Source organism: Peromyscus californicus, unplaced genomic scaffold, assembly GCF_007827085.1.
Source record: "Peromyscus californicus insignis strain IS unplaced genomic scaffold, ASM782708v3 Scaffold_5__1_contigs__length_169319896, whole genome shotgun sequence".
NCBI classification, from domain to species: Eukaryota; Metazoa; Chordata; class Mammalia; order Rodentia; family Cricetidae; genus Peromyscus; species Peromyscus californicus.
In genome coordinates, this window is record NW_026294573.1 from 16830361 (window position 1) to 16857947 (window position 27587).

Consider the following 27587-nt stretch of genomic DNA (forward strand, 5'->3'; position numbering starts at 1 on the left):
GTATGACGTCCCCTGCCATCAAACACTCACCTTCCTCACACCTCATCCCTGACCGGCCCAGGTGGCAACGACAGGTGAAGCCTCGACCATCTGGCCGGTTCACACAGGTGGCGTCGGGCCCACAGGCCTCTGGAGGCATAGTCAAGAGGCAGGGAGATAACTCAGCAGAGGAGATTCTCATGCCTAAATTCTGCCTCTCACATTTTTTGGGGACTTTGGCTCTTAGGGCTAAGCCAGCCTGGAAGGACTGTCCAGGTCCAAAGTGGGGGTATAGTCAAAAGAAGGATACTGTTAGAGAGGACCCCTAGGGACAGCTGTGGCATCGCGTGACTACTATACCTGTGTTGGTTTATTGTTTTTTTTTGCTTTTAGGAGTCTTGCTTTGTAGCTGTGGCTAGCCTGGAACTCACTATGTAGTTCAGTCTGGCTTTGAACTGGTACATGATCCTCCTGCCTGTGCCTCCTGAGTACTGGTGGTATTATAGGTAAGTGGCCATCTAGCATGTGCAAGGCCTTGGGTTCAATCATAGCACATACATACACATACAAGACTGCACCTAGGTGAGAGTGTAGGGTCTGTGTGCCTGACTCATGTAATGGAGAGGCAGTAGAGGCCTAGATGGCAGTGTCTGGGCTACAGAGAGAGGTTAGTTACCACCACGGGAGGGGTCTTAAGTTCTTGAGGAGGAGGAAGGAGAAGTGGGGTGGGGTACTCACCTGGGTGGCAGTGCAGTGACTGTGAATGCTCACAGCGGCTGCCGATGAAGCCAGGAGGGCAGACACAGGTGTAGCTGGTGCTTTCAGAATCATGGCATTGGCCTCCATTCTGCAAAGCAGCCAGAGACGTCAAGCCAAGGAGACCACAGCCCTCACCCTCCCTTTTCCCCCCAGGGGCAAGCCATGGCTCAGGGCAGCTGGGGAGTGGTATATGAAGAGCCACCTGGCAGGGTCGGTCCTGGCAAGTAGGGCAGTGGGAGATGCCATGTGTTGTAAGGTTGAAGTCGTGGAAGATGATCTCTTCGCCTTGGATGTGCAGCTCACGTATACAGCCTGAAGGGTGGGGCAGCATGGGGGGAGGCAGGATGAACATATGGAGGGGATGGGAAGTTGGCCAGCTGCAGCCCACATCTATTGTGCCCCCCTTAGCTTATGGGGCTCTATGACCAGTCAGGAAAGTTTAGCTGGGGAGTGGGGAGAAGGAAGGCTCACCTATAAAGCCGCTGTTGAGCCCAGCCTTGGGGATGGCACCGTAGTCAGGATAGCCACCCAGATACAGCTCCTCATTCAGGTCCAAGCCTTGGAATTTGCCCTGTGGAGGTGGGTGAGTCACGTCTAGCTATTGGGGTAGGTACAGGCTGGGAACTGGAAACAGGGGACAGGTTGGGTCTCACCTGGGAGGTTCCATTAACAGGAGCTAAATTGCCCACAATCAGAGATCCATGAGTGAGGCTCCGTAGCAGGGTCACATTGTAGAACTGGCCTAGGGTCAGTGGTGTGGGGTGGCGGATCGTGGCCATGCCAGAGCCTGCATCAAATCTGCTCCATAGGGTGGGGCAGGGGCAAGAGAGAGTGTTTGTAAGTGCAGCTTCAGGCAGGCCCAGGCTGGGCAATGGGATCCAGAGGAAAGATATCATTATTCCCTGTGGTCCTGGCTCTGAAGTTTCTGTCTGATTTGTTTTCCCTTCATCACCCAACCCAGGCTATGCCCACCTCTTCCAAAAGTTCTCTCCCTCACTGCCTTTCTGTGGGAGTATCTCCAGAGCAGGCTTTTAGAACTGGGAGAATTCTCTGCTCTGAGGCCCTGCAGCCTAGTGCCCGGCTTTTGCCTTTGAGACGACCTTGCTTTTCTTTGTTAGGGTTTGGCTTCCCCAACTAGAGTGGACACTCCTATAGGCTACAACCTAACTTGTTCTGTTCATACCTGTAACTGTGCCTGGCACAAGGCGAGAGTCAAGCAAGTAATTATTAGATGGATGAATGATTGGTGAGAGGATGAATGAATAGATGGATGAATTGATGGATACATGAATGGATGGATGGACGGATGAGTAGATGAACAGATGATGTGAATGAATGGATGAAGATGGATGGATGGGTGGGTGAACAGACTGATAGGTAAATGAGTAGATGGATAGATAGATGGATGGATAGGTAAATGGATGGACAGGTGGATAAATGGATGGATGGATGGATGAATGAATGGGGTGGATGATGGATGAAAGGGATGAATAGATGAATGAATGAATGAACAAGTAGATGGATGAATGAATGAATCCTGCCAACAGTAGTCCTAAGCTTTTGAAAGATCCCTCCTCTGCCTGCCCAGGATGTGGTGCCTCCTCCAGTAGACTGAGTGGCCATTAAGGGTAGCAGCCATAGCTACTTTTTCTATAGATTCACCACAGTATAACTCAGCTAAAGCAGAATATGCCCAACTAAAACCTGTGTCTAGTCCCCAGCCCATCCCTCCCAGAAGACAGGGAGGTAGAGATCTCACCGGAACTCGGGCCTTCCGCCCACCAGGCCAAAGGAGATGAAATCAGGCTGCCTGTTGGCTAGGTTGGTTTGACTCCTTGGGATCCGCTTCTGCCCATTGTACAGTAGCATCCCTGGAGGGTAGAGCAGTGTGAGCAGTCTCCCCTCTGGTCACCAGCTCTCAGTCACTCTCACCTAAGCTCTTGAGCCCGTGGTTCTCAACCTTCCTAATACTGTGACCCCTTAGTACAGTTCTTCACGTTGTGGTGACCCCCCAATCATAAAATTATTTTGTTGCTACTTCATAACCGTAATTTTGCTACTGTTGTGAATCCTAATGTAAACATCTGCTATGCAGATGGTCTTAGGCGACCTCTGTGAACGGGCTGTTTGATCCCCGAAGGGGTCATGACCCACAGGCTGAGAACCGCTGGCCTGAGCCTTTCCACTCTATGATCCCTCACTCTGGAATGTGGCCAGAAACCTCACAGTCAGGAACCTGAGGAGAAGAGGTTTGCCAAGAGTTCCTAGATAGGATCTGACTTTTGGGGCATACGTCTTCAGAGTGTGTCTGAAGGAGGAGAGGGAGGCAGAAACTCACCTGAGTAGAGAATGAGGCCTGGACAGTGAAAGTTAGAGATCAGCAAGATGAGAGGGTGAGGGGGGAGAGGGAGAGAGAGAAAGAAAGAGCCATCAGATATAAAAGAACATTGAGCAGGACAGGAAGATGGGCCAGGAGGGCTGGGCACCAAGGCAGCCGCCATGCAGCAGGACCAGGTAGAGGCCAGAATGTCACAGAGGAGGGAGTGAGAAGCAAGGAGGCAAGAGAAACCCAGAGGACTCTGGATACAACAGGGCTTCTGCCAGGGCCCCTACCCTACCCCAGGACAGCCTCCATACCTACTAGGTGCCTGCTTACCATCTGCAGAGTCTGGCCGGAAGGTGATCTTGATCTTAAACTTCCTGTAGGCGTCTTTGATGGTGGGAAGCGGCAGGAAGGAGTGGGGTGTCTGAGTGAAGTAGGGTACCACTCGCTCTGCAGAGAGAAGACTGTCAGAGAGACACCTTCTGTGGGCCCAGTTGGCATGTCTTGCCAATTAGGGCTGGAGCTGTCCTACCTGGCACCTGTAGATAGGCGAAGGCTTTGACCTTGCCCTGCCGGTTGGTGGCCGTGCACACATAGGTCCCGGCGTCCTGGGGGCGAACTGATGGCAGCATCAGCATGTTGTTCTCCAGGCGGCTGTCAGGTGGCAGGTCACCATCCACCTATAAACATTGGCACTGAAGGCTTGGCCTGGTCTCATGCCCCTACTCTGCCCCAGGCCCATCTTCAAATTGGGCATTCCCTCTTGACCAGGTCCTGTGGTACCGAGTTGGCTCAGAGCTGGTCCTGGCCTGGAGGAACGGCTGGCACTTGCCGAACATTTACCTTGCTCCAGGTGATGGCAGGAGTCGGGTAGCCTGAGACCATGCACGGGAAGACTGCTGCAGAGCCAACAGGCACTCGGACCTCTGGGAGAGTTGAGATCTGCGGCAAGGCTGAGGGGACAGACAGAGGCCATCCATGTGATGCATCCACCAACTTTGTGCTACCTCATGCTTTTCGTTTTTTTTTGTTTTTTTGTTTTTGTTTTTTTTTTTCGAGACAGGGTTTCTCTGTGTAGCTTTGCGCCTTTCCTAGAACTCACTTAGTAGCCCAGGCTGGCCTCAAACTCACAGAGATCCTCCTGGCTCTGCCTCCCGAGTGCTGGGATTAAAAGCGTGCGCCACCACCGCCCAGCTACCTTATGCTTTTCTAGTCTTCATTTTACTCTGGGAGAGAGGCATTGTGTTCACTGTACAAATGGGGGTGGGAGCGACTATGGCTGTTCATTCCTGGTTGGACTGAGGGGACCAGGTAGGCCTAGGCTGGCTGGTATCACTTCACGCCTGAGCAGACATCTGTACGGCAGGGACCTGAGAATGGGACACTAGGGTGGTGTAGGTGAACTGGTAGGGAGTAAGTCTCAGAGTTTGGGGTAAAAGGAATTGTCTTTAAAGAAAACAGGTTTATGTCTACTGCCTACCTATAGTGAGTGCTTTACTTCCATGGTGTCTTTTTATTTATTTATTTTATTTTATTTTTTTTTATTTTTTTTTTTTTTTTTGGTTTTTCGAGACAGGGTTTCTCTGAGTAGCTTTGCGCCTTTCCTGGTATTTATTTATTTTAAAATTACATTTATTTATTTGTGTGTTTATGTTTGTATATGTGGGCACATGCCATGCATGTGTATGGAGGTCAGAGGACAGCTTGCAGGAATCGGTTCTCTCCTTCCACCATGAGGGTCCTGAAGCCTGGAAGCAAGTGCCTTTACCCCATCCCCACCCCCTTTTTAAAAAAAAGGTTGGGTCTCTCATAGCCCATGCTGATCTATACTGCTCTGTGTAGCATAGGGTGGCCTTAAACCTATGATTCCTCTTGCCTTCACCTTGGAGATGCTGGATTATAGGTGTATGTTTATTTATTTTGAGATGGTGTCTTACTATGTAGCCCAGGCTGGCCTCAAACCCAAGCTCTTTCTTCCTCAGTCTCTTGAGTGCTGGAATGGCAAGTGTGCGTCACCACTCTAGGTTTTACATTGTCTGTTTCTGTAAAGTCTACCATCGGACTAGGGTATGGGTCTCCTCCATCAGACTAGGGTATGGGTCTCCTCCATCAGACTAGGGTATGGGTCTCCTCCATCAGACTAGGGTATGGGTCTCCTCCATCAGACTAGGGTATGGGGCGCCTCCATCAGACTAGGGTATGGGGCGCCTCCATTAGAGTAAGGGTTACTTCTCCTCCTCTTTCTCCTCCTTTTTTTGGAGATAGGGTCTCACTATGTACCCCTAACTGGACTGGAACTCGATATGTAGACCAGGCTGGTCTCAAACTAACAGAGACTGGCTTGCCTCTGCCTCTTGAGCCAGCAAGCCCAAGAATCCACCTGTCCCTGCCTCCCCAGAGTCCTGGGATTAAAGGCATGTACCACCACACTAGGTCTACTTTTTCTTCTTGATAGCCTTTGGCATGCAGCCTATTCAGACAAACACTCACATTTACTCATTTGCTGGGAAAGCTGTCTCTAAAATATAGACACTAGGAGATCCCCAGGATAGCACAGAAGGAGTGATGTAGCAAGACGGAGCTGGCAGCACCTCAAGGTCCTGTCCCTCCCCTGTCCCTTCCCTAGTCCCTAGTGGTCTCTACCTTGTACGAGCAGCAGCACATGGGACTGGGTGGTACCAGCAGCATTGGTGGCCATACAGCGGTACTGTCCTGCATCAGCCAGCTCCACATGGGCAATCCTGATGACATTTCCACTTTGCACAATGCCAGGCCTTAGGTGTCCTCCAACTTTGCTCCAAGTTATCTGAGGCTTCGGGTTACCCAGTGCCAAGCACTCCAACTCCACAGAGTGGCCAACGACCACGGAGTACACAGAGGTGCGGACGTTGATGAGCACTGAGGGTAAGGCTGGAGGAGAGGCGGAGTGATGAGTGAGGCTCAGGGAGGTCAAGGTTGGGGGAGGAACGGTGTGAGGAGCCAGGCCATGGGGAGGTCAAGTCTGGGAGGATGGCTTAGAGCCCTAGGCACTCAAACATCTTCTGGCTTGCTTTTCATGTGGCCACTCACACATCCAATTGTTAAGCTTCTGTTTGTGCATGCACTCAAGTAGCTGAGCACCCACTCAAGTAGCTGAGCACCCACTCCTCCGCCCATCTCCCTTCTTTCCTTCCTTGCCATCCTTGTCATGGCCATTACTGCATGCAAGGTGCAAGCAAGGAAAATAGAATCATTCTCTTTATCATGCACATTTACAGCGTTTCCCTTGGAGCGGGGGCAAACCCCACCACCGTTCCTTTCTATCTCTGGCCCTGCTCTTAGCAGAGGCCTGAAGCCACCTCTTACCGTGAACAATTAGCTGAGCACTGGCCTGGGCTTGTCCCCAAGGCCCATGGGCATGACAAACATATTTCCCTTGGCAGCTCTGGTCTATGTTCTGGATTCTGAGAAGAAAGAAAGGTGACGTCAGAAGGAAGCCATGGGAAATGTTTTGCAGCTGTGTGAATTAAAACAGGGGCCGATGAGATGACCCAGTGGGTAAACTCACTTGCTCTTAAGCCAGGTGATCAGAGTTTAATCCCTGGGTCCTACATGGTAGAAGCAGAGAACTGATTCCTGCAAACTGTCCTCTGATGTACACACACACACACACACACACACACACACACACACACACACACACAGGCATGTACATGCCGACATGTACACATACTTAAATAAATAAATAAATAAATAAAAACAAATTGTAGATAGACCAGAACCCAGGGCCAGTGCCAGTGACCAGGATGCAGGTGGACAGGGTGGTGCACCAAACCCTTTCATCTCATCTATCTATCCATCTATTATCTATCTATCCATCCAGCCATCCATCATCTATCTATCTGTGGTATTGGGGATTGAACTTCAGGCCTCACACATGCCAGGACACTGCTCTACGAATGAGCTACATTCTCATTTAATTTTCACTTTATTTGGAGACACACTTTCAACCAGGTTGTCCAGGCTGGCCTAACTCACTCTGTAGCCTAGAACTTAGGATGCTCCTCCTTCAGCCTCCCGGTCATAGGCCTGTGCCCTGAGGCCTGGTTCCCACGCCCATCTCAGACACAGATTTCTTCTCTAAGGCTCACTGCCACACTGACTTAAGGTCCCACTGCGACCAAGCTGCAGATCTCTGGAGCCCCAGTTTCTTGCCTTAAATGACAGGAATGCAGAGTTGGGCACAGTGGCTCACATCTGTAATCCCAGTACTTGAGAGGCTGAGGCAGGAGGATCACAGCTAGTTAAGAGGCCAATCTGATCTACACAGTGAGTTCCAGGCCAGCGTGAACTATAAAGTAAGACCTGGTCTCAGCAATACCAAAATACCAAAACCAAATAATACCCAAAACCAAACCAAACCAGAACAGAAGGAACGCAGGCCAGTGTTGACAGATGGCCTTCCAGGCGCCAGGAAAGCACTAAGCATTTTAAAGACACCAGCACTTCCAATTTCCTAACTTATTGGCCATTGTAAGGCTCAGAGAGGCCAAGCAGCTCCCTCAAGGACATTGCTCTGTCACGGGCCCCGTAGGCAGGTAAAGTGACTCAGTCCCACTGAGCATTCGGCTGGGGAGTACCTGAGTCCAGTCCACACCCACCAACACTCACCGGAGGACTCCATCCTGTACACTGTATCCAGGAGGCAGCTGACCTCCCTCCTTGAGCCAACGAAGGTGTGTGCCTTGCTCACTGGGCACAGCACAGTGGAACTCAACGCTGGCCCCGATGTTCTTGGTCTCTAGCTGAGGAGTGACTTGCACAATGGGTGTATATCCGACTGGGATGGATGTGTTAGGGAGCTCGCCAGAAAGTCCTGTGGAGACATGTGAGGTGGACTGATTGATCGATTGATTACAACAGGGTCTCATGTAACATAGGCTATCTTCAGACTCACTATGTAGCTAAGGATGACCTTGAACTTTGAACTTTGCATTTTCCTGACTGAATGCTGGGATCACAGGCACATGTCACCATCTAGTTTATGTGGTGCTGGGGATTGAATCCAGGACTCAGTGCATGTTAAACAGGCACGAGCCCAGCCTAAGTGCCTGAGGTTTTATGTACAGGGTTTTAAGATGAGGTCTTTCATCTGTTGTCCAGAATAGTACTTGAACTCCTAGGCTCAAGGGCTCCCTCAGCTTAGTATCTTGGACTTAGGTCCACAGCATCACACAGGACACCCGTGGTTCTTTTGTACACACGTGTGCGTTACATCCCTGCCTGACACGCAGGGTACCAGGATATCCTCATCTCAACACTCAAGGGACGTCCTTCTGAGAGCCTCTCTAGCCAGACAACAGAGTCCTTTCAATATAGATCCATTCATCTGCTTGTTCTCACACTCATTCATTCAATGCACATAAGGGCCAGTGTGGGGTTGGGCTTTGCCTCTCAGAGTCTGGGCCCTTGGATAGGGAAGGTGAATAAATGGCTGGGAGGGAGGCACATGTTTTTTTTCTTTCTCTTTAATATGAAAAAATATTGATGTTTAACATGAGCGAACTCAGCTAAAGTTATCTCTGAGGCTACAGTCCAGGCCCTTGACCAGTAAGCTAGGTGCTCTCCTTGCTTCTAGACTTTCATGTCCAAAGGCTTGTGTGGCTCTGTAGGAGCCCACAGGGATGTTAGAGTCTCCATAGATACACTAGGGTCCTGGGCCTGTAAGAGGTGGCCCTGTCACATATTCGCTGCTGTTTGTCAAATGCTTATTTCCTTTTCTCTGGGCCTGTGGTGGACAAGCTCAGGCCTTCTGGGACAATAGGGTCCAGGCCTTCTGGGGCAATAGGGTCCAGGCCTTGCATTGAGCGTCCTTCTTGCCTGGCAGGTGAGGTAACTTTCCTGGCGAGTATAAGGCAGGGCAGCAAGTAGCCTGAAAGCTAGGGAGCTGTGAGAAGTAATGGAGGGAAGGTCTTCCTGGCTAAGGAAGTAACCTCAGGCCTTAGAGAAGGACACTACAGACGGATAACAGCCTTTGTATCCCAAGTGTACCTGGTCAAGGAGAGCCCTGCAGGGAAGCGGACGCCTGGCTTCCCACTGAGACTCCAGTTGCTTACCTTGGACCAGCACTAGGGCGAAGGCCTCAGCTGAGCCCACTTTGTTGGAGACCTGGCAGCGGTATCGGCCAGAGTCTGCAGGGCCCAAGGGCTCCAAGTGCAGCAGCTCGTTCCTGGCAACAGCCCTTTTAGGCAGGACGCCAGCCATACGGCTCCACTGGAAGGTGAGTGGGGGTGTGCCGTGAGCCAGGCATTGCAGCTGAACCAGATTCCCTGGCTGCACCGAGGTATGCTCTGGAATGATCGTAGCGTACGGGGGACCTGGAGGACACGCACAGAGGTCAGGTGGGAAAGGGCAGACGTCAGGATCATAACAGGAAGCTGGATCCAGGTAATGTAATTAAGCTTCTAGGGACCAAGAGGAGACCTGGGTGGCAGTCAGGACAGGCTCCGGAGTCCGCTGGATGGATGGAGATCCTGGGGTTCTACCCAAAGAGGGGCTTTTTCAGGGGAACATAGGCCTCCACGCAACACTTGACAGAAGTCCAAGGAGAGGGTATGGGAGACTTACTCTCCACGTGCAGGACAACAGTGGCTTCAGCATGCCCGGCAGAGTTGGTGGCATTACAGATGTACTGGCCTGAGTCTTGCTGGGCCACGTGGGGAATGACCAGTGTGTTGTCTTCTATCTGGTGCTGCCAGGGCAGTGGGGAGCGCAGCTTGGACCAGTGGATGGTGGGCGGGGGGTTGCCTATGGGGTTAAGATACCATTGGTCACTAGGTTGTTCCAGGGACCAATCAAGTGTGGGGGTGATAGGAAAAGGTTCTAAGTGACCTCTCCCTCCATGGGACTGGCTAAGTGGATGCTTCCTGGGCATGACATCATCTTCAGATGAATTCAAACCCCAGAGCAGTACTGCTCTGCCTTTCTGTGGGTCCCCACCATACCTGTGGCTGAGCAGTGTAGCATGGCTGTGTGTCCAGCCTCCAAGGTCAGCTCAGCTTCTTCAACTCGGACCTGGGGGGCACCTGGGACCACAGTGCCAGTGTCCACGATCACCTCCACCTGCTTCTGTGCTGTTCCAAGGGCATTCTGGGCTAGGCACACATAGGTGCCTGCATCTGATGGTTTAGCTGATAAAATCTAGAAGAAAATGGTCTGGTTTTGGGGTGCCCAGAAGAGAACACTGATATTGATCCCTTCCTTTGTATTTTGATTATCGTTTTTGTTTTCTGAGCTAGGGTCTCCTGTAGCCCAGGCTGGCCTTGAACTCTATGTTTGATGACAATCTTGATTTTCTGATCCTCCTGCCTCCACACCCTGAATGCTTCAAGTACAGGCACATGCCACCATGATTTGTTTACGTAGTTCTGGGGACCGAAGCCAGGATTTGGTGCATGGTGGACGAACACTTTCCCAACTGAGCTACATCCCCAGATGCCTTCCTTTGTTTTTTGCTCCTCTGTGTGCTGCTGGAAGGCCCGCCTTCACAACTTCCCATGAGACCACCCGTATGCTTAGCTACCAACCTACCCATCACTCAAGTACCCGTCCACCCAGGCTTCGGAGTCATTCTTTCTTCCTTTCCTTCACTCTTCTACCCACCAACCTCTTCTTCTCTGTCCATCTACTTATGCTCCCTCTAGGCACCTGCTTCAGTCAGCTCCCAGGAAGGACCTCAGACCCAGACATGAAGCAGCCCCCTCCTCACCTTCAGCATCGCGTGGCTATTCATGAGCCCATATATTCGTGGCTCCAACTTCACGGGGGTGCCGAGTCGGGTCCAACGGGGGGAAGAGCGGGGTTCCCCAGAACTGATGCACTCCAGGGAGATGTCCTTACCCAACTTCACATGCACAGGGCCCTCAGGCAGCACAGACACTATAGGAGACCCTATGGGAGGAATGGCATGCAGAGCTGTGGGTTACATCCGAATCACAGTCCACGACTGAATACCATTCTTATGTGGAAATTGACTTAGAGGGCTGGCAGTGGCGGGGCAGAGCCATGGGTTGGTGTCTCTCACCATGCACATTGAGATTGACGACACTCTGGGCCACACCATAGGCATTGGAAGCCACGCAGCGATAGGATCCATGGTTGCTGGGCCGGGTGCTCATGATGGTAATGATGGAGCCATTGGGGCTGATGTGGACGTTGTCTGCAGGGTTGCATTGGGAAAGTGTGATGGTTAGTGTTAGCTGTCTCTTGACAGGATCGAGAACCAGCCTGGGAGACAGTCTTATGAGGGATTATCGAGATTAGGTTAACTGGTGTGGGAAGACTCATGTTAACTGTGGAGAAAGCTATTCCCTGGGCAGGGAATTCTGGACTGCATGAAAAGAGAGAGTGAGCAGAACACGGGCATTCAATCATCCCTCCCTGCTTCCTGGTCACGGATGTCACGTGACCAGCTGCTTCCAGCTCTTGCTGCCTTGATGGAGCATAACCCCCAAGCTGTGGCCGGAAATAAGTGCCATTTTTTCCCCCAGACTTGCTTTTATCAGGGTATTTTATCACATCAATACTAAGAGAGGGAAGGGAGGGAGGGATAGCCCACTGTTGATCCTTTGGGCCCGGGCATAGGACTTAAGTCACAGATGGCAGTAAGTGAGAGCCCTTGGAGTCTCCCAGGTCCTGCTCCATCACTATATGGATGGGTTCAAGCCTCACTCAGAGCCACTTGAGAACATGGTATGGACCCAGCTTTCTGTCCTGACCCTCCCCCACCCGATGGCCCTCCCTCCTGCCTCCAGCCCAGGCAGCTAGCCACTCACCCTCCAGCTCTTGGTTCTGGGTCTTCCACTCAAGGCTGATGGGTGCTGCTCCCTCGTGGATAAGGCACTTGAAACTGGCATCTTGGCCCTGTTGCACTGTGATGCTGGGTGGCTCAATGGAGATGACAGGGCTCCTGAGGCCTGGATGGAGTCCAAGGGTCCGATTCGAGGCTCAGTAGGGTGGGCTGGCTACACTCAGGTAGGTCAGGCCTGGGCTCCAGGCCTCCTCCCCCACTCCAGGCATTCCCCATACTCACGGTAGGAAGACCCTGCACTGGGTGGGACAGTGATTATGAAGGAAGCTTTATGCTCAGGGTGGGAGCTACCAACCACTTGGCACACATATTCGCCAGAGTCAGCAGGGGAGATATGGTGGAGCCTCAGCAGGGAGCCATGAGTCTGCCAGAAGAGGAAGAGAAGGAAGCCATCAAGGGTTCTGGAGATGAAGTAAGTTCCCAAGCGAGGCTTAGGAGCCAGGCCTGCAGCTGTGGGCTGAAGGAGCTTCCCACACAGAATCTCTAAATCCGGCCTATTCTCTTTACTGCTAGCTGAAATGTAGTGCTGGGAGGGAAGCCCTGACGGATACCTGGTTCCCATGATCCCATGAATGCTGGGTACAGAGGAAACTACAAGAGGAGACCTTGCTTGCCCTGGGCTTCTTCCCACCCTGACCGAGTACCTGGTGTCGTGCAGGCAGGCTGCCTCCTCGTTTGTGCCATGTGACACGGGCATGGGCTTGCCCTGGTACCACACAGTTCAGATCCAAAGTCTGCCCTTCAGCCACGTGGGAGGAGGAGGACTCTATATAGACAGGCTGGACCGGTTCTGGGGCTGCAGGCACAGAGATGGGGAACAGTCAGGGCTCCTGGGGTGAGGGCAAGGATCTAACTGTGGTGATCTTCTTAGAGGTGACATGGCTGAGCCATATCAACCGAGGAGGTCTCCCTTCCCGGAGTCTGAGGTGTCTTGCCGAAAACCAGGACTAGGTTCCCACTGACTGAGGGTGATCGAAGGACTATGGACCCAGACACAGAAGATCATGGGAGCTTTGACCTGGGTGGGCTTGATCCTCAGCCATAGGAAAGCCAATGCCCCAAGAACAATGCCATGCCTAGCCAACGACACCGACAATTATCTGTAATTCCAAAACTCAGTATGGGCTGCAAAGTGAGACCTTGTCTTAAAAAAAAAAAAAAAAAGCAACAACCACAAAAACCTACCAAAATAAAAGCCCTATGTGAGAAAACAAGGCCAGGAAAGCATTGCCCCCCACTTCCCCCACCGCTCCATGTCACTCACCAGGGATGGGGCTGGGGTTGGAGGCCTCAATGATGACTGGGATAGAAGCCTCCAGGGTACCTGAGCTGCCAGTCACTTGACATGAGTACTCGCCAGAGTCCTCTGGGGACACATAGTTCAGCCTCAGCATGTGGTCATGGACCTGCATAGAGGAGGGAGGGTGGGGAAGGGCTGAGAAGCCTCCACATGCCCCACTCTGGGCTACACAAAACTCTGCTTCTTACGCAATAGACAGTAGAGTTTAGGAAGCAGGGTCCTGAGGAAGTGGTGCCCTCTCTTATGTCAAGGTGCTGGGTCCTGGTGGTGACCCTGTTGTGCCCCGTCTGTTTGGTAAACCCTTGCCCCTAGTGGCTGGACAATGTTCCCCAAACTATCGCTGACTGCTAGGGCCACCCTCAGGAAATGATCGTTGGGGCTGAGGAAGAGGGGCACATGCTGCTCTTTCCAGGCCCTGTACCTGGTGCCCGATGGGCAGGCTGCCTCCATGTTTGTGCCATGTGACCTGGGCATGGGCCTGCCCAGGAACCACACATCTTAGATCCAGGGTCTGCCCCTCAGTCACTCGGGAGGAAGAGGTCTCGATGCGGATGGGCGGGACTTCACCTGGGACCAGGGCACAGCTAGTGGTCAGTGGCAAGGCTGTTCAGCCTCTTCCCGGGTGCCCTATTGTGCAGCCTGGATTCGAGGGAGAGTGTGGCTTCTCTCCCTTTCTAGGCCACTCAGACTCGGAAGGTAGGAATCCCTGAGGATGGGGGCCCCTCTTTCTCTTAGCCCCACCCCCAGGCAACCTTGTGCTCCCAAAGGCACCTGTCAGGCCCCTCCCCAGAGTCACTGACATTTCCCAGTCTCCAGTAGGTGGGAGCTAAGAACTCAGCCCTTGGGGCCAGACTGCAGGAGCTCAGCTGCTAACATGGCCACTTATTGTGGGGTCTTTGGGAAGCTGCCTCTGTGCCTCCATTTCCCCAACTGTAAAACGGAGAACAATCATCCTGCCTCAGAGCTAACAGGATGAAATGTGGTTAACATGTCTATCATGAGGATTGGCATCTGGGCATCTTAGAACACAGGCATCACATCTGATCACAGTTTCCATCATGCCTGGGTCCCTGCCCCTGACCACTGTCAGTTCCTGTGTTTTCCTTTAATTGAATCTCTTTTCAAATGTTTAAGTCCTTAGCCCCACTCTAGTAATAACTACCGTGAACCTCAACAGGTCTGAGGTGCCCTGGTTGTTAATATACCACAGCTAGTAGATCCACTCATTAGGACAGATTTCAAATGACCTCTAACACCTCGACAGGGCAAGCCCAGGCTTTAGGGACCTTACTGGATTGCCTATACAATGAGACAGTAGAGGGTAAGAACCCCACTAGCAAGAACCCCACTATCCTTTTTCCATTGAGGACTGCAATGTGGAGAGGCAAAGTTCTTTGTGTGACAGCTCCAGGTGTCTCCAGGCGGGGACACTGGAACACCCCCACACCCCCTCTCCCCCCCCCCCCCCCCCCCCCCCCCCGCCTCCGCTACTGTTCTCCCTCCCTGGTCTCTTTTTCCAGAACCATACAGGGATCCTCACCAGGGACATGGACATTCGAGGTAGATGCTGTAACGGAGACCAGGACTGAAGCTTCCAGAGGGCCAGAGCTGCTCAGAAAGCTGCACACATACTCGCCCTCGTCAGCCGGGGTCATGTGGTGCAGCCGCAGCCTTGAGCCATGGGCCTGGTCAGGGAAGGGGCGAAGACAGAGGAACAGAGGGAAGGTGTCAACCAAGAGGCCTGGAAGGTGGGGAGCCAGGGTCCAGTCTCCAATCCAGGTGCATGAGGCACCCCCACAGGGTCTCATGCCTCCTTCCTGGGCAGAACAAAACAGGACTCCCGGCCAGCATCTCTCTCATTTCTCTTCCTGATTTTATACCTGATGATGAGCAGGGAGGTTGCCTCCTTTCTTGTACCATGTGACCTGGGCATGGGCCTGTCCAAAGACCACACAGTTCAGATCCAGGGTCTGTCCTTCAGTCACGTGTGAAGAGGAGGACTCGATTCTGATGGGTGCAGCACTGGTTGGGGCTGAGGACAGAGGAGAGCAGGCTGGTCTGAGTCAGACTCTCAAGTGGGGTTGAGGATCCACAGAACAGAAAACCCATAGCCCATGGTAGTTTTAGCTATCCCTTGGCAAGCACCAACAGGGTGCCAGGCACTACTCTAAGGGCCCATATCCTTGACTCACTCACTTAACCCTCACAATTCTGTATCCCGGGATGATGGAAATATACTTTTATGAGAACTTTAATTTTTATTTACAGGTGTGAGCCACCATGCTCGGCATAAGATGAAGTGTGTGTGTGTGTGTGTGTGTGTGTGTGTGTGTGTGTGTGTGTGTGTGTGTATGTGTGTATGTGCCAGAGGTCAACCTTAGGATAACAAGCATACAACATCACATCCAGCTTTTTGTTTGTTTTTCTGAGACAGGGTTTCTCTGTGTAATAGTTCTGACTGTCCTGGGACTAGCTTTGTAGACCAGTCTGACTTGGAACTCACAGAGATCCACCTGCCTCTGCCTCCCAAGTGCTAGGATTAAAGGCCTGCACCACCACCACCTGGCCACATCCCATTTCTTTATGCAGGCGCTAACTCAGGTCCTCATGCGAGCCTGGCACGCACTTTACTGATGGCGCTATCTCCCCAGCCTACAAATCAAATTTCTCTGTTTTCATCTGCAGTACTTGGGCTGCACCTAGGGTCTTTTGCATGCTAGGCAAGCGCCCTAGCATGGAGCCACATCCCTAGCCCTCCTTTCACTTTAGTTTTGAGATAGGGTCTCACTAAGTTGCATAGGCTGGCTTTGAACTTTTGATTCTCCTGTGCTAGCTTCCCAACCAGCTGAGATTATAGGCCTTTGCCACCAGGCCTGGCTTATTAACTATAATCCGCCCCACAAGGCTAGTGGGGTGCCATTGAGACAGTAAAGTGTTATTTGGCAGGAGTGATCTGTGTCCCCATTTCATGGTCAAGGAGACTGAGGCTGAGAGCAAAGTGTTGCTTATTCAGTCCTGGAGTGACGCAGCAGGATTTGAACGCAGACACTTTTTGTAAACCCTGGCTCTCACCTATACCCTTGTCTGTGGGCTTTGGCGCAAGGCTGTTCCTAGGGAAACTGTGTTTCCCTGTTCTTCTCCTGGATCAGGAGTCATACTCACTAGCGGGGCTGTTGGTGTTGGGAGAGACCAAGATCATGATGGAGGTCTCTCGGGCATCGATGTTGTTGTTGGCTCGGCACACGTACTCGCCAGAGTCTTCCAATGACATATAGTGTAGCTGTAGATGAGAGCCATGGACCTGGGACAGGCGGGGATAAGACAGACAGAGCTGGAGTCAGCAGCCACAGGGCTTCCACTGACTCCAGCTTCCCTTGCTAGGCCTGCTGAGGCTATCTTATTTACTTTTGTGCATATGTGTTTTTTTGTGAGTGTGTATGTTTGTGTGTGAGTATGGTGTGTGTATGAATATGTATGTGCTGGTTCACATGCCTGTACATGCGTGCAGAGGCCAGAGGAGGGCATTAGATATTCTCCACTATGACTGTCTGCTTTGGTCCTTTGAGACAGGGTCTCTCTGTGAACTTGGGAGTGTTTTGCCAGCTAGACTGGCAGCCAGCAAGCCCCAGAAGCACCCCGTCTCTGCCCGCCTCAGTGTTGGCATTACAGGTTGGTGCAGGACCATACCTGGCTTGTTACATGAGTGCTGGGACTTGAACTCAGGTCTTCACACAGACCAGAATGGCCTGAGAACATACTATACAGCTGAGGATAATTTCTAATCCTTGTGCCTTCACCTCCTGAGAACACAGCACAACCTCCGGTTTTATGTGGGGCTAGGGAGGGAGTTCTCATGTAAGGCAAGCACTCGACCAGCTGAGCTACATTCCCAGCCTTGCTGAGGCTGCCTTTCGTCTACCCAAAGTCCAGATGGCTGGAGTGCACTGGGCATGAGAAGGAGCCCTGCCATCCTGAGAGATCAAAGGGCCACCCCACTGCCTCAGTTCCTCTTGGTACCTGGTATCTGGAAGGCAGGCTGCCCCCACGCTTGAACCACGTGATGCTGGCCTGGGGCTGCCCAACCACCACACAGTTCAGATCCAAGGTCTGTCCTTCCACCACTGTGGGAGATGAGGTCTCAATCCTCATTGGTGGGGAGACACTGGGCACTGGGGACAGAGCAGGGTAGGGGAGAGAATGCAATCAGACAATAGTGACAATCCTGGGGACCCCTGACTTCTCAACACTCACTCGTCCAGCCCCTCGTCCACCACATTCTCACCATGGGATGAACTTCTGCCCTCGATGGTGACAACCAGTGAGGTCTCCTGGGAGCCAGCGCCATTACTGACATGACACACATACTCTCCGGAGTCCGCTGGGGTCACTTGAGGGATCCGGAGGTGGGAGCCCACGATCTAGGATGGAGGTCACACCTAAGTATCATAGGCCCTGCAGACACTGGATCCCGGAAGTCCCCTCCCCGACCTTGGTACCCTGGTACCCTCGGTGCCTTCTTGAGGCTCCTGGTGTGACACCCTCTGGGTCTTGGGAAGGACCCTCTAGTCTTGGTGCTGTTCCTGTACTTCACCCCTCCAAAGGCCTACAGAGCCCCCACAGTGCGTCCCACCTGTCACACCCTGCTGTCATTTAGTATGTCACCTTTCCTTTAGACCACTAGCTGCATGAGGGCTCAGCAGTCCCGGGCACATGCAGTGGTTTCAGAGGAGCTCGAACCAGGACCAGCAGGATCAATCTATACCCTAGTGCCAGTCAAAGCCTAGCCAGCAGAGATGCTCAGTGCTTGTTGAGTGACTGAGTGAGTGCAGGACTAGGGGTTAGGATCTACTCTGGACTTCCTGCCAGACTGCTGTCCTATCTATTAGCTCTGTACCTGATGCCGGCTGGGTAAGCTGCCTCCACGCTTATACCAGGTGATGGTGTGGGGTGTGTGGCTGGTCACCAGGCAGTTCAGGTCCAGAGTATGCCCACTGGCCAGTGAGGTTGATGAGGACTCAATGCGAATCGGGTGCACCACACTCTGGGCTGGGATGAGACAGTATGCAGGTTGAGGGTGCAGCTGGGCCCCTCACAGCCCCTGCTATTCACTGCAATCTCTAAGACACTCACCGTGGGAGGGTCTGAGGTGCTGATGGATGGTGACAGGGACAAAAGCTTCATGGGTGCCGGAGTCACTGACCACTCGGCATACATACTCCCCGGAGTCAGCCGGAATCACCTGGAGCAGTCTCAACCTTGAGCCATGTACCTGAGAGGAGTGGGGCAGAGGCGCCAGGTTCAGAGACCAGCACGGCGGCCACTCACCGGACTCTAGTTCCCTTGCTTGGCTCCCTCCCAGCCTAGTTAGCGAGGGACTATACGGGTTATGAGCGGTTAAGTGGCCTTGAGCCTGCCACCTGCCACACACAGGGCTTGCAGAGACTCAGCCAGCACTTGCTGACAGGCAGTCCATTTGACAGGTGACCTTAAGACTCAGAGAAGTCCAACAACTTGCCCACGGTCACCCAGCAGGTAAGTGGCGAGTGCCTCTGAACGGTGCTCTCTACTCGCCAGCTGCGAGGGCTCTGTGGTCCCTTCCTTTGCTTCCCACCTCCTACCTGATGCCGGGCAGGGAGGCTGCCTCCTCGCTTGTACCAGGTGATCTGGGGGTGAGCATGCCCCACCACAAGGCAGTTCAGATCCAGGCTCTGCCCTTCGGCCACATAGGAGGAAGATGACTCGATTCGGACTGGGTGGGTGACCCTGAGTGCTAGCAACAGAGGGCAGAGTGTCGGTCTCCAGAAGATGAGAGAGAGGTGTGGGTGGGGACGGGGGGCCCACTGGACTCGTGGGGGCACGGTAGGCAGTGTTACCTCTGGGTCCTGCTATGGCTGCAGCGGAGAGTCTCCTCCTGTGGTATCCAGCCCTATCCACTTCCCGTCCCCTCCCAACATGGCTACTTACCAGAGTCTGCAGGCTCAATGGTGACCAGGACAGAGCTCTCCAGAGGCATGTGCCCTCCCTCCACCCGGCACACATATTCTCCTGAGTCGACAGGAGACACCTGGTGCAGCCGCAGCAGGGAGCCATGGGTCTGGCCGAGAGAAGGTGGCATCAGGGGGGGAGTTCCCCCAGGACCCCAACACAACCCCCACGATCTTCTGCCCTCTGTGAGCCCCAGGGTTTGGCCATCAGCTCTGGGTCGATTGGGTCTTGTGCATCTTCCCACGCTACATCAATGCTAAGCACACACACTCCAATCCCACTCAAGACCCTCTGCAGTGGCTGTCTGATGATTGTAAACATTTCCCCCACCTCAGGGCCACATAAAATAGTGCATGATGCGGTCAGTGGGGGCCAAAAGGTCAAAACCCCAGCACACAAGCTGATTAGCTGCAACGATGGCTCAGTACTTCTGCACGCTGAGATCCCTGCGAATACACAACTGAACTTGGTCCCGAGACAGCTCTGAAAACAGGGACTACTATCTCCTTGTAGACCCTGAACCTACAGCACAGAGAGGTTGAGCAACTTGCCTAAGATCACAAGCCAGGGTGATAGATGCAATTCATACTTAGGGTGGCCCGGCCTAGGCTTTAGGTCTAGCCATAGCCACACACCTGAGTAACAGGGCCCAATGCCGCCAGTTCTCCCACCCAGCATCCTCTTTCCTCTTGGCTCCTTTGCCCCTGTCCTCTACCTGGTGCCGGGCAGGCAGGCTGCCTCCTCGCTTGTACCATGTGACCCGGGCGTGTCCGTGTCCCTGCACCACACAGTTTAGATCCAGGGTCTGCCCCTCAGCCACATGAGAGGATGCGGACTCGATGTGAATGGGTGGCGCGCTACTCGGGGCTGGAGGAAAAGTCACAGTCAAATAAAGTCTCTAAAGCCACCCCAGTCTCCCCTCCCTCCACACCCCAGCCCAGCCAAGTGAGCTACTCACGGTGGGCAAAATTGGCCCCGTGGTGGCCTGTGACCTTGATGGTGATGGTGGCCTCCTGCCCATTGCCTGCCCGGCAAACATATTCTCCAGCATCCCCTGGAGAGGCGTGGAAGATGTACAGGTGGGAGCCGCGGACCTGGACACCATGAGAACGGTATAAGAGGGCTTTCCAGAGCCCAGCAGGGGTCCTATACCTGCCTACCAGACTGTGACCCCTATCTAACCTACCACCCATGTGCCCTTCCACATTCTAGGAGTGAGTACCTGGTGTCGGGCAGGCAGGCTGCCCCCATGTTTGTACCATGTGACCTGTGCGTGGGCTTGGCCTGGCACCACGCAGTTGAGATCCAGTGTCTGACCCTCAGCCACTGTGGAGGATGAAGACTCAATTCTGATAGGCAGGACGAGTTCACGGGCTGTAGAGACAGGGGAAAGGGTGCAGATACTTCCCAAGAGACAGGGCTGGAAATCCCTCCTGGAGCTGGCTCCGCCTTGTAATCTGAGGTCAGGCCCCCATTTCAGAATTTTTTTTTTTTAAACAGGGTTTCTCTGTGTAGTTTTGGTGTCCTGGATCTCGCTCCATAGACCAGGTTGGCCTCGAACTCACAGAGATCCTCCTGGCTCTGCCTCCTGAGTGCTGGGATTAAAGGCGTGCGCCACCACCACCCGGCCCATTTCAGAAATTTGACAGGCCTGGCTTGAAGCCCTTAGCTCAGTGACTCTGTTGGAGGACCCAGGAGGACCACCACACAGGAAGTGGGAAGAGACAGAGTGAAAGACAGGCAGGGGCCAGATGTGGTGGCGCACGCCTTTAATCCCAGCACTCGGGAGGCAGAGCCAGGCGGATCTCTGTGAGTTCGAGGCCAGCCTGGTCTCCAAAGCGAGTTCCAGGACAGGCAGGGCTGTTACACAGAGAAACCTTGTCTTGAAAAACAAACAAACAAACAAACAAACAAAAGACAGGCCAGCAGTAAGGCTCAGGTGGAGAAGGGGAAGCAGGGGTATAAACCAAGGAAGTGACATGGCCAGGGACCGCAGGACAGAAAATCTGGGTCATTCAGACAAAGCAGTCTGCCTCAAGCCAGAGCCTGAGTGGCCTACTATCCCCAGCTAGCAGTAGGAGTCACACATGGGGACATTGCTCCCTAGAAGGTGTCAGCCTCTCACAGTCTCCTGTGTCACTAGGAGTCACTCACCAGGGATGGATTCAGCGGGTTCAATGGTGACCAGAACGGAGGTCTCTATGTGCTCGGAGCCAAGGACCACATGGCACACATACTCGCCCGAGTCAGCAGGGGACACCTGGTACAGTCTCAGCAGGGTACCGTGGGTCTGTGTGGATGGGGTGGACTGAGGGTTAGGCAGGGCCCCAAGTGTCCCCTCTAGCAGGCTGGCCCTGGGGTGGCTTTACCTGGTGCCGGGCGGGAAGGCTGCCTCCACGTTTGCGCCATGTCACCTGTGCCTGGGCAGGCACCACACACTTCAGATCCAAGGTCTGCCCCTCGGCCACATGGGAGGATGAGGATTCAATGTGGATGGGTATGGTGCTGCTGGTGGCTGGGCACAGAGAGAGTCGTTAGAGCCCCAGCTTTGAACCTGACGGGCACCCCGAGCAGAGTTGTGAGTACCCTTTCTTTCTCCACCTCCAGCTCCAGGGCTGTAGGCTTATCCGCCCTTGTGACCTTCAAGTGACCAGTGTAGGGACTCCAAGAACTTTCTTTGTCAGGCCAGGCAAGAGGATACATAGTAATAATGCTGCTCCCTTCTCAGAACACCTACCATAGTTTCCCAACATGCTTCACGGGGCCCATGTCACCTAAGCATACCCTGACAGCTTCACAGTTCCCATCAAGCTCAGCACACCCTGACCTGACGGGTAATTAAAACTGCACCCATACCCAGCAGGTAACCTACAAATGGCACAGTCCACTCAGAGCAGGAAAATGGAGTTGCCAGAGGTCGAAGACCCAGCTCAAAGTTGAAAGAGGGGCAGAGTCCAGATTTGAACCCAGGTCAGCCAAACTCCTGGTTCAGTGTGGAAGCCCACACCACTGCTGTTTGCAGGTAGAGTCTTATGGGGCTTGAGGCAAGCTGGATCAGTATCCACTCTACCCCAAGACTTCTGGCTTCCAGAGCAGGCAGCAGAGGGTAACAGGATGCCTCGGCATACTGATGGCCCTGAGAGATCACAGCATCCTTCCCTGCTGCTGGGAGAGCCTATGCCTCTGTCCCTCTCAACCCCGCTCACACCTCACCTGGGGTGTAGCTGGGGCCTGAATGGATGCTGTGGAGGACAGAGACAACAATGGAAGCCTCCTTGGGGCCCAAGTCACTCTCTACTCGACACACGTATTCTCCAGAGTCCGCTGGTGAGACCTGGGGGAGTCGCAGCCTGGAGCCGTGGACCTGGGCAAGGTGGGGCAGAGGTAAGTGAGGAGGGGGCTGGAGCTGTGATTACCACTCCCTCTGAGCCTCAGTAGTTTAGTCATCCAACTCACAGGCTCCACTCAGAGCCATTGACACTAGGCTGGGAGCCGGGAGGGAAGGAACTGTCCTGGTCCTACAGCACAGGAGAGCTTTGGCAGCTGATGCACCAAATCCACCTCCTCCCAACACCCCTCCCCCTCCACAAGGCTATCTACAGCCAGTGCCTTGGTTGGTCCTCCAGTCCCAGGCTGGAAAAGCCTCCTACCTGGGCGTGGGGAGGCAGGCTGCTCCCTCGCTTGTACCATGTGACCTGGGTATAGGTCAGCCCCATCACTGCACAGTTGAGGTCAAGTGTCTGTCCTTCCATCACAGATGGCGACGAAGACTCGATCCTGACTGGCACCGACCTGGGACCTGTGGCTATGGCCACAGTCGGATAAGCACACCTCAAAGGAGCCTTGGCTCACCTTACCCATACTGTCAGCCCCGGAGGCCCCATACCTGAGAGGACGACCACCTGAATGCGGGCCTGAGCAGTGCCTGTGGGACTGGTGGCCACACAGAGGTAGAAGCCAGCATCATCAAGTGTGATGGCTGGGATGAGCAGCGTGGGGATGTCTGTGTTCTCCGACCGGGCCTGCCACATGGAGAGAGAGTGCTCAGGTACTTGGGTGGGGGCCTGCCAGGGCAGACTTGGAAGGAGTAAGTGCTACACCAAGATCAAGGCCCAGTGGAGCTTCAAGAACCATGGAATTGGGGCCGGGCGGTGGTGGCGCACACCTTTAATCCCAGCACTCAGGAGGCAGAGGCAGGCGGATCTCTGTGAGTTCGAGGCCAGTCTGGGTTACAGAGTGAGTTCCAAGAAAGGCACCAAAGCTACACAGAGAAACCCTGTCTTGAAAAAACCAGAAAACAAAACAACAACAACAAAAAAAACCCCATAGAATTGGAAACTATTAGAATAGAGGCATATGGAATTGGAGACCATGGAGTCAGGCAGTAGGCGGTGAGTGGGGTACAAGGGTGACTAGGATACAGGACCTAAGAAGGAGGTACAGGCAGCCTGAGGAGAGAGAGAACACGGAGGAACAGGTGGCTGAGCGCTGGGACTCTGTTGACCCCACTGGCCTGGGACAGCTGGCTGGCTCACCTGTGGGGGCAGGCTGCCTCCCTCCTTCCTCCAGGTGATGCTGGCACTGGGCACTCCTGCCGCCCTGCAGTACAGCCTGACTGTGCGGCCCTCGTACACCTGGGTCCTCTCGGGGCTCACCTGGACCCTGGGTCCACTGCCCCCTGCAGACAGAACCCCTGTGAGGATGCCTCTCTAAGCCGCCCCCAGCCCCACCTCCACCTCAAGCCCTGCCCTCTCACCGTGCACCTGAAGCATGGCCCTGGCTACGTGCTGCCCAGCGCTGCTGAGGGCGCGGCACAGGTACTGGCCCTGATCTGAGTGCTCGATTGCTGGCAGGCGCAGAATGCCACCGTGGATCTGAGCCTTCTGAGGAAGACGGCCACTAGGACCCCCTGGTGTGGAGACAAGGGTCAGCACACCCTGGTCCCGCTCCTGCCCCGTCCTCCTTCTCAGGAGAGCCAGGGTCTGAGTGTCACCCCCATCACGACCTCACCTGTCCATTCCAGAGTGGGTGTGGGGTTCCCTGTGGTGCTACAGTGGAACTCGGCCAGTTGTCCAGGCTGCACGGTGAGCTGCGGCGGGTGAATGGAGGCCATAGGGAGAGTTGAGGTGCCTGAGATGAACAAGGGAGAAGGGAGGATGAGATACGATCAGGGTGGGGACTGTTCTCTAGCTCACAGCTGTAGCCCCTCGCCAGCCTCTGCTTCTGCTCCGGCCCTGCATAGCCATTTGTCCACCCAGTAGCCAGAGGGGGCTTTGAAAACTTCCTGGGCCTTGTTGCTTCCTTTACCTAGGACCTGCCCACAGCGCTCTCCTTCCTCTTTTTCAGAAGAGGATTCACAATGCTGCCCAGGCTCCTCGGCTTCACGGTACTTCTGCCTCAACCTCCAACGGCTAGGATTACAGGCCTACACCTTCCCCTCACTTTGTGCTCTCCAATCCCTCCAACCGTCCTTACCCCTGGCGTTCATCACCATGCACAAGTGGCATTGTCTCTGCTTTCTCACCAGGGTCCCTTCCAACTGCACGTCCCCTGACGCTTCAGGAGGCCTGAGATAGTTTGTCCTTCTGTCCCCTGCTTCTTCAGAGCCTAGTGCACAGGGAGGGGACCCCTGGGGCCAGACTCAGATCATAACAAGGCATACCCTGAACATGCAGTGTGGCGGTGCCGTGGTCCATGGCGAACATGTTGGAGCCAGTACACACGTAGTTGCCCGCATCACTTGGCTGCACGTTGCGAATGGTCAGGATGCCGTTGAAGTCCATAGCACGCGAGGGCAACTTCTCATTGTGCGGGCGGGTCCACACCAGGGTGTAGGCTGGAGACTGCGGGGCAACATCAGGGTAAGGGACAGGTGTGGGGTCCGGGAGCCCCGGGGACGGACTCCCCCCACCGCCCCCTGTCTGCTCACTTTGCTCTTGGCTGTGCAGATGAAGGTGACGTCAGCTCCAGGCCGCACACTCTGGCTCCGCTGCTCTTCCACTGTCACTTGGATGGGCTTGCTGGGAGCCTCTGGGAGTGGGAAGTCTCCGGTGAGCTCCACACCCCGGTTCTGTGCTCTCTTTGTGTCACTTCCTCCCAGGCTTGTTTCCCCCTCTTCTACGAGACAGGTCCTACTGTTTCCCTGGCTGTCCTGGAACTCACTCTGTAGGCCAGGCTGGCCTCCAACTCAGAGATCTGCCTGCCTTTGTCCCTCAAGTAAGCTCGCTCTCTTTTAAGATGGAGTCTCATGTACTGGCTTCAAACTCCTTATGTAGCTAAGAATGACTTTAAACTCTTGATCTTTCTGCCTCAGACTCCCAAGTGCTGGGGTTACAGGTTTGTGTTACCACACCTAGGGTTTTTTTTTTTTTTTTAAGACAGGGTTTCTCTGTGTAACTTTGGAGCTTGTCCTGGAACTCGCTCTGTAGACCAGGCTGGCCTCACACTCATGGAAATCCACCTGCCTCTGCCTCCCGAGTGCTGGGATTAAGGGCGTGAGCCATCACTGCTCAGCTCACACCTAGTTTTTATGTAATATATATAGTGTGTATATATACATGTGAGTACAGGTGCCTGCAGAGGTCAGAAGAGGGCATCAGATCCTCTTGAAGCTGGAGTTACAGGTGATTATAAGTTGCCTACACTGGAAGAGCAACGTAGCTCTTCACCACTTAACCACTGAGCCATTTCTCCAGTCCCAACACCTGGTTTTTGTGTGGTTCAGATGCAAGGCTTTGTGCGTGGCTGGCAAGCCCTCGACCAGCTACGCCACACCCCCAGCCCACCTCCTCTGGACATCTCTTCCCTCCTAGTATAGCTGGGATGCCACTCCCCTTCCTGGTGCCTCCCTGGACCCCATCACCCACAGCTCTCCCTGCTGGCACTGAGTAGCCAGCACTCGGTCCAGTGGGGGTGCACTGGCCCCAATTCATCATCCCAGGCCACGAATGAGCTTCTTTGCCCTTCCCACTTCACTGCAACGGGCTGCTCCATCTGCTTCTAGTTTGAGAAGCCAGACAGCTGTCCCCAGACAGCTACTTGTCACCGCCTCCCATCGCCCTCAACCTCCCCACTCATCCTTCCACCTTAAAGCCCATGGCTTCAACTTACACGTGTTTAGAAAGCAGAAACTCCCAGTCAGGTGGATTTCTATCTTTCCTGTCCTCAGTCTGACCCTCCCTCATTCCTCCTTCGTCCCTGAATGATGGGACCATGCTTCTGCATGCCCCCATCCCACCCTGCATTTCAGAGCACTGGATCCTTCCTTCCTCTTGTACCCCACCGATCCCTGCCTCCTGTCACTGCTTCACAGACCAATGTGTTCTAACTTCCACATCTGAAAAACGCCCCCTTTAGTTCCTCGTACTTCCAGATACTGACCCATTGCTTACTTGACCTCTCTTCAGAGTTGGACTTTCTTTCCTTTTTTCTTTTTTTGGTCTTTCGAGACAGGCTTTCACTGTGTAGCCCTGGCTGTCCTTAAACTCACTCTGTAGACCAGGCTGGCCTTGAACTCAGAGATCTGCCTGCCTCTGTCTCCTGAGTGCTGGGATTAAAGGCCTGTGGCACCACCACCTGGTGACTTTTTCTTTTTTTCTAGACAGGCTCTTGCTACATAGTCCAGGTTGGCCTCCATCTAGAGATCCACCCGCCTCAGCCTCCTACCTCAAGGTGGGTACCACCACACCCTGCTCAGACCCAAGACTCTTGTGAGAGTTTCCACCTGTTCCTTGTGTCTACTCCGATTGAGTTTCCACCTCTGTCAATCTGTCCTGTCAGAGTCCAACCATCACAGTATTTCCCTGCCTATATCATACTTCCTATAGTGGTGCTGGGTGAGCAGCTCTCCTAGAAGCCTTTGTCCCAGATCACATCCTGGACACCTCTCCCCTACTTCCTCCAATCTCCTGGGGTCCTCTTCTGGCTTTTTCTGTCCTTCCTCTCCAGCTTGACAGGTTGGCCTTAGAGCTTGATGGGTGCTATCCTGGGTCCTGTCCTGAATAGGACTTAGCCAACGACCAAGACAAGCTGGCACACACAGACCGGGTAGGACACGGTAACTCTGGGGTTCCCAATTTCCTCGGCCACATTAAACAACTCAGCAAAAGCTGCTTATGGTGGCCATTCACTCGACCATGTCCTCCCTCGGTCACTTCTTCTCTGCTCCCCTCCCTCGTTAGAATCCTACACTGCCTCTGCTTTGGGGACCCCAAATCAAGACACTTTGCAGGCCGAGCCTTCTTCATGAAAGTAAATGGCACCCAGGCCCCAGGTAGTATCTTTTCCCTTCAGCTTTATGACTCATAGTGAGTTCTGCAGATTCTGCCTCTGAAACAGGTGTGAATGCACCACTTCTCCCCATCATCACAGCTATTGTCCTTGTCAGGCGGCCA

The 27587-nt window shown here is 53.7% G+C and overlaps 1 protein-coding gene across 2 annotated transcripts in view; it reads right to left on the minus strand.

Annotated features, from left to right (window-relative positions):
- The window catches only part of Hspg2 (heparan sulfate proteoglycan 2), a 101420-nt gene that overhangs the window by 6024 nt on the left and 67809 nt on the right, over positions 1–27587 (minus strand). The window contains exons 43-87 of one of the 2 annotated variants that reach the window (XM_052716881.1): positions 25124–25224; positions 24857–25037; positions 24205–24324; positions 23951–24103; positions 23730–23872; positions 23081–23216; positions 22845–22999; positions 22408–22558; positions 21564–21709; positions 21349–21484; positions 20417–20568; positions 20153–20288; positions 19910–20061; positions 19174–19303; positions 18828–18979; positions 18340–18478; positions 18104–18255; positions 17492–17627; positions 17227–17378; positions 16372–16510; positions 15090–15241; positions 14750–14894; positions 13631–13776; positions 13174–13315; positions 12554–12705; positions 12132–12273; positions 11875–12015; positions 11124–11258; positions 10809–10990; positions 10045–10240; positions 9668–9847; positions 9157–9417; positions 7712–7916; positions 6407–6504; positions 5705–5971; positions 3905–4014; positions 3594–3741; positions 3395–3511; positions 3077–3094; positions 2498–2609; positions 1392–1536; positions 1210–1309; positions 941–1050; positions 718–826; positions 31–129 (exon numbers count right to left, since the gene is read on the minus strand). In XM_052716881.1, the coding sequence (XP_052572841.1) occupies positions 31–129; positions 718–826; positions 941–1050; positions 1210–1309; positions 1392–1536; positions 2498–2609; positions 3077–3094; positions 3395–3511; positions 3594–3741; positions 3905–4014; positions 5705–5971; positions 6407–6504; positions 7712–7916; positions 9157–9417; positions 9668–9847; positions 10045–10240; positions 10809–10990; positions 11124–11258; positions 11875–12015; positions 12132–12273; positions 12554–12705; positions 13174–13315; positions 13631–13776; positions 14750–14894; positions 15090–15241; positions 16372–16510; positions 17227–17378; positions 17492–17627; positions 18104–18255; positions 18340–18478; positions 18828–18979; positions 19174–19303; positions 19910–20061; positions 20153–20288; positions 20417–20568; positions 21349–21484; positions 21564–21709; positions 22408–22558; positions 22845–22999; positions 23081–23216; positions 23730–23872; positions 23951–24103; positions 24205–24324; positions 24857–25037; positions 25124–25224 (6474 nt within the window). The remainder of the gene's footprint in view (positions 1–30; positions 130–717; positions 827–940; positions 1051–1209; positions 1310–1391; positions 1537–2497; positions 2610–3076; positions 3095–3394; positions 3512–3593; positions 3742–3904; positions 4015–5704; positions 5972–6406; positions 6505–7711; positions 7917–9156; positions 9418–9667; positions 9848–10044; positions 10241–10808; positions 10991–11123; positions 11259–11874; positions 12016–12131; positions 12274–12553; positions 12706–13173; positions 13316–13630; positions 13777–14749; positions 14895–15089; positions 15242–16371; positions 16511–17226; positions 17379–17491; positions 17628–18103; positions 18256–18339; positions 18479–18827; positions 18980–19173; positions 19304–19909; positions 20062–20152; positions 20289–20416; positions 20569–21348; positions 21485–21563; positions 21710–22407; positions 22559–22844; positions 23000–23080; positions 23217–23729; positions 23873–23950; positions 24104–24204; positions 24325–24856; positions 25038–25123; positions 25225–27587) is intronic. The other variant, XM_052716882.1, reaches the window with a different exon arrangement.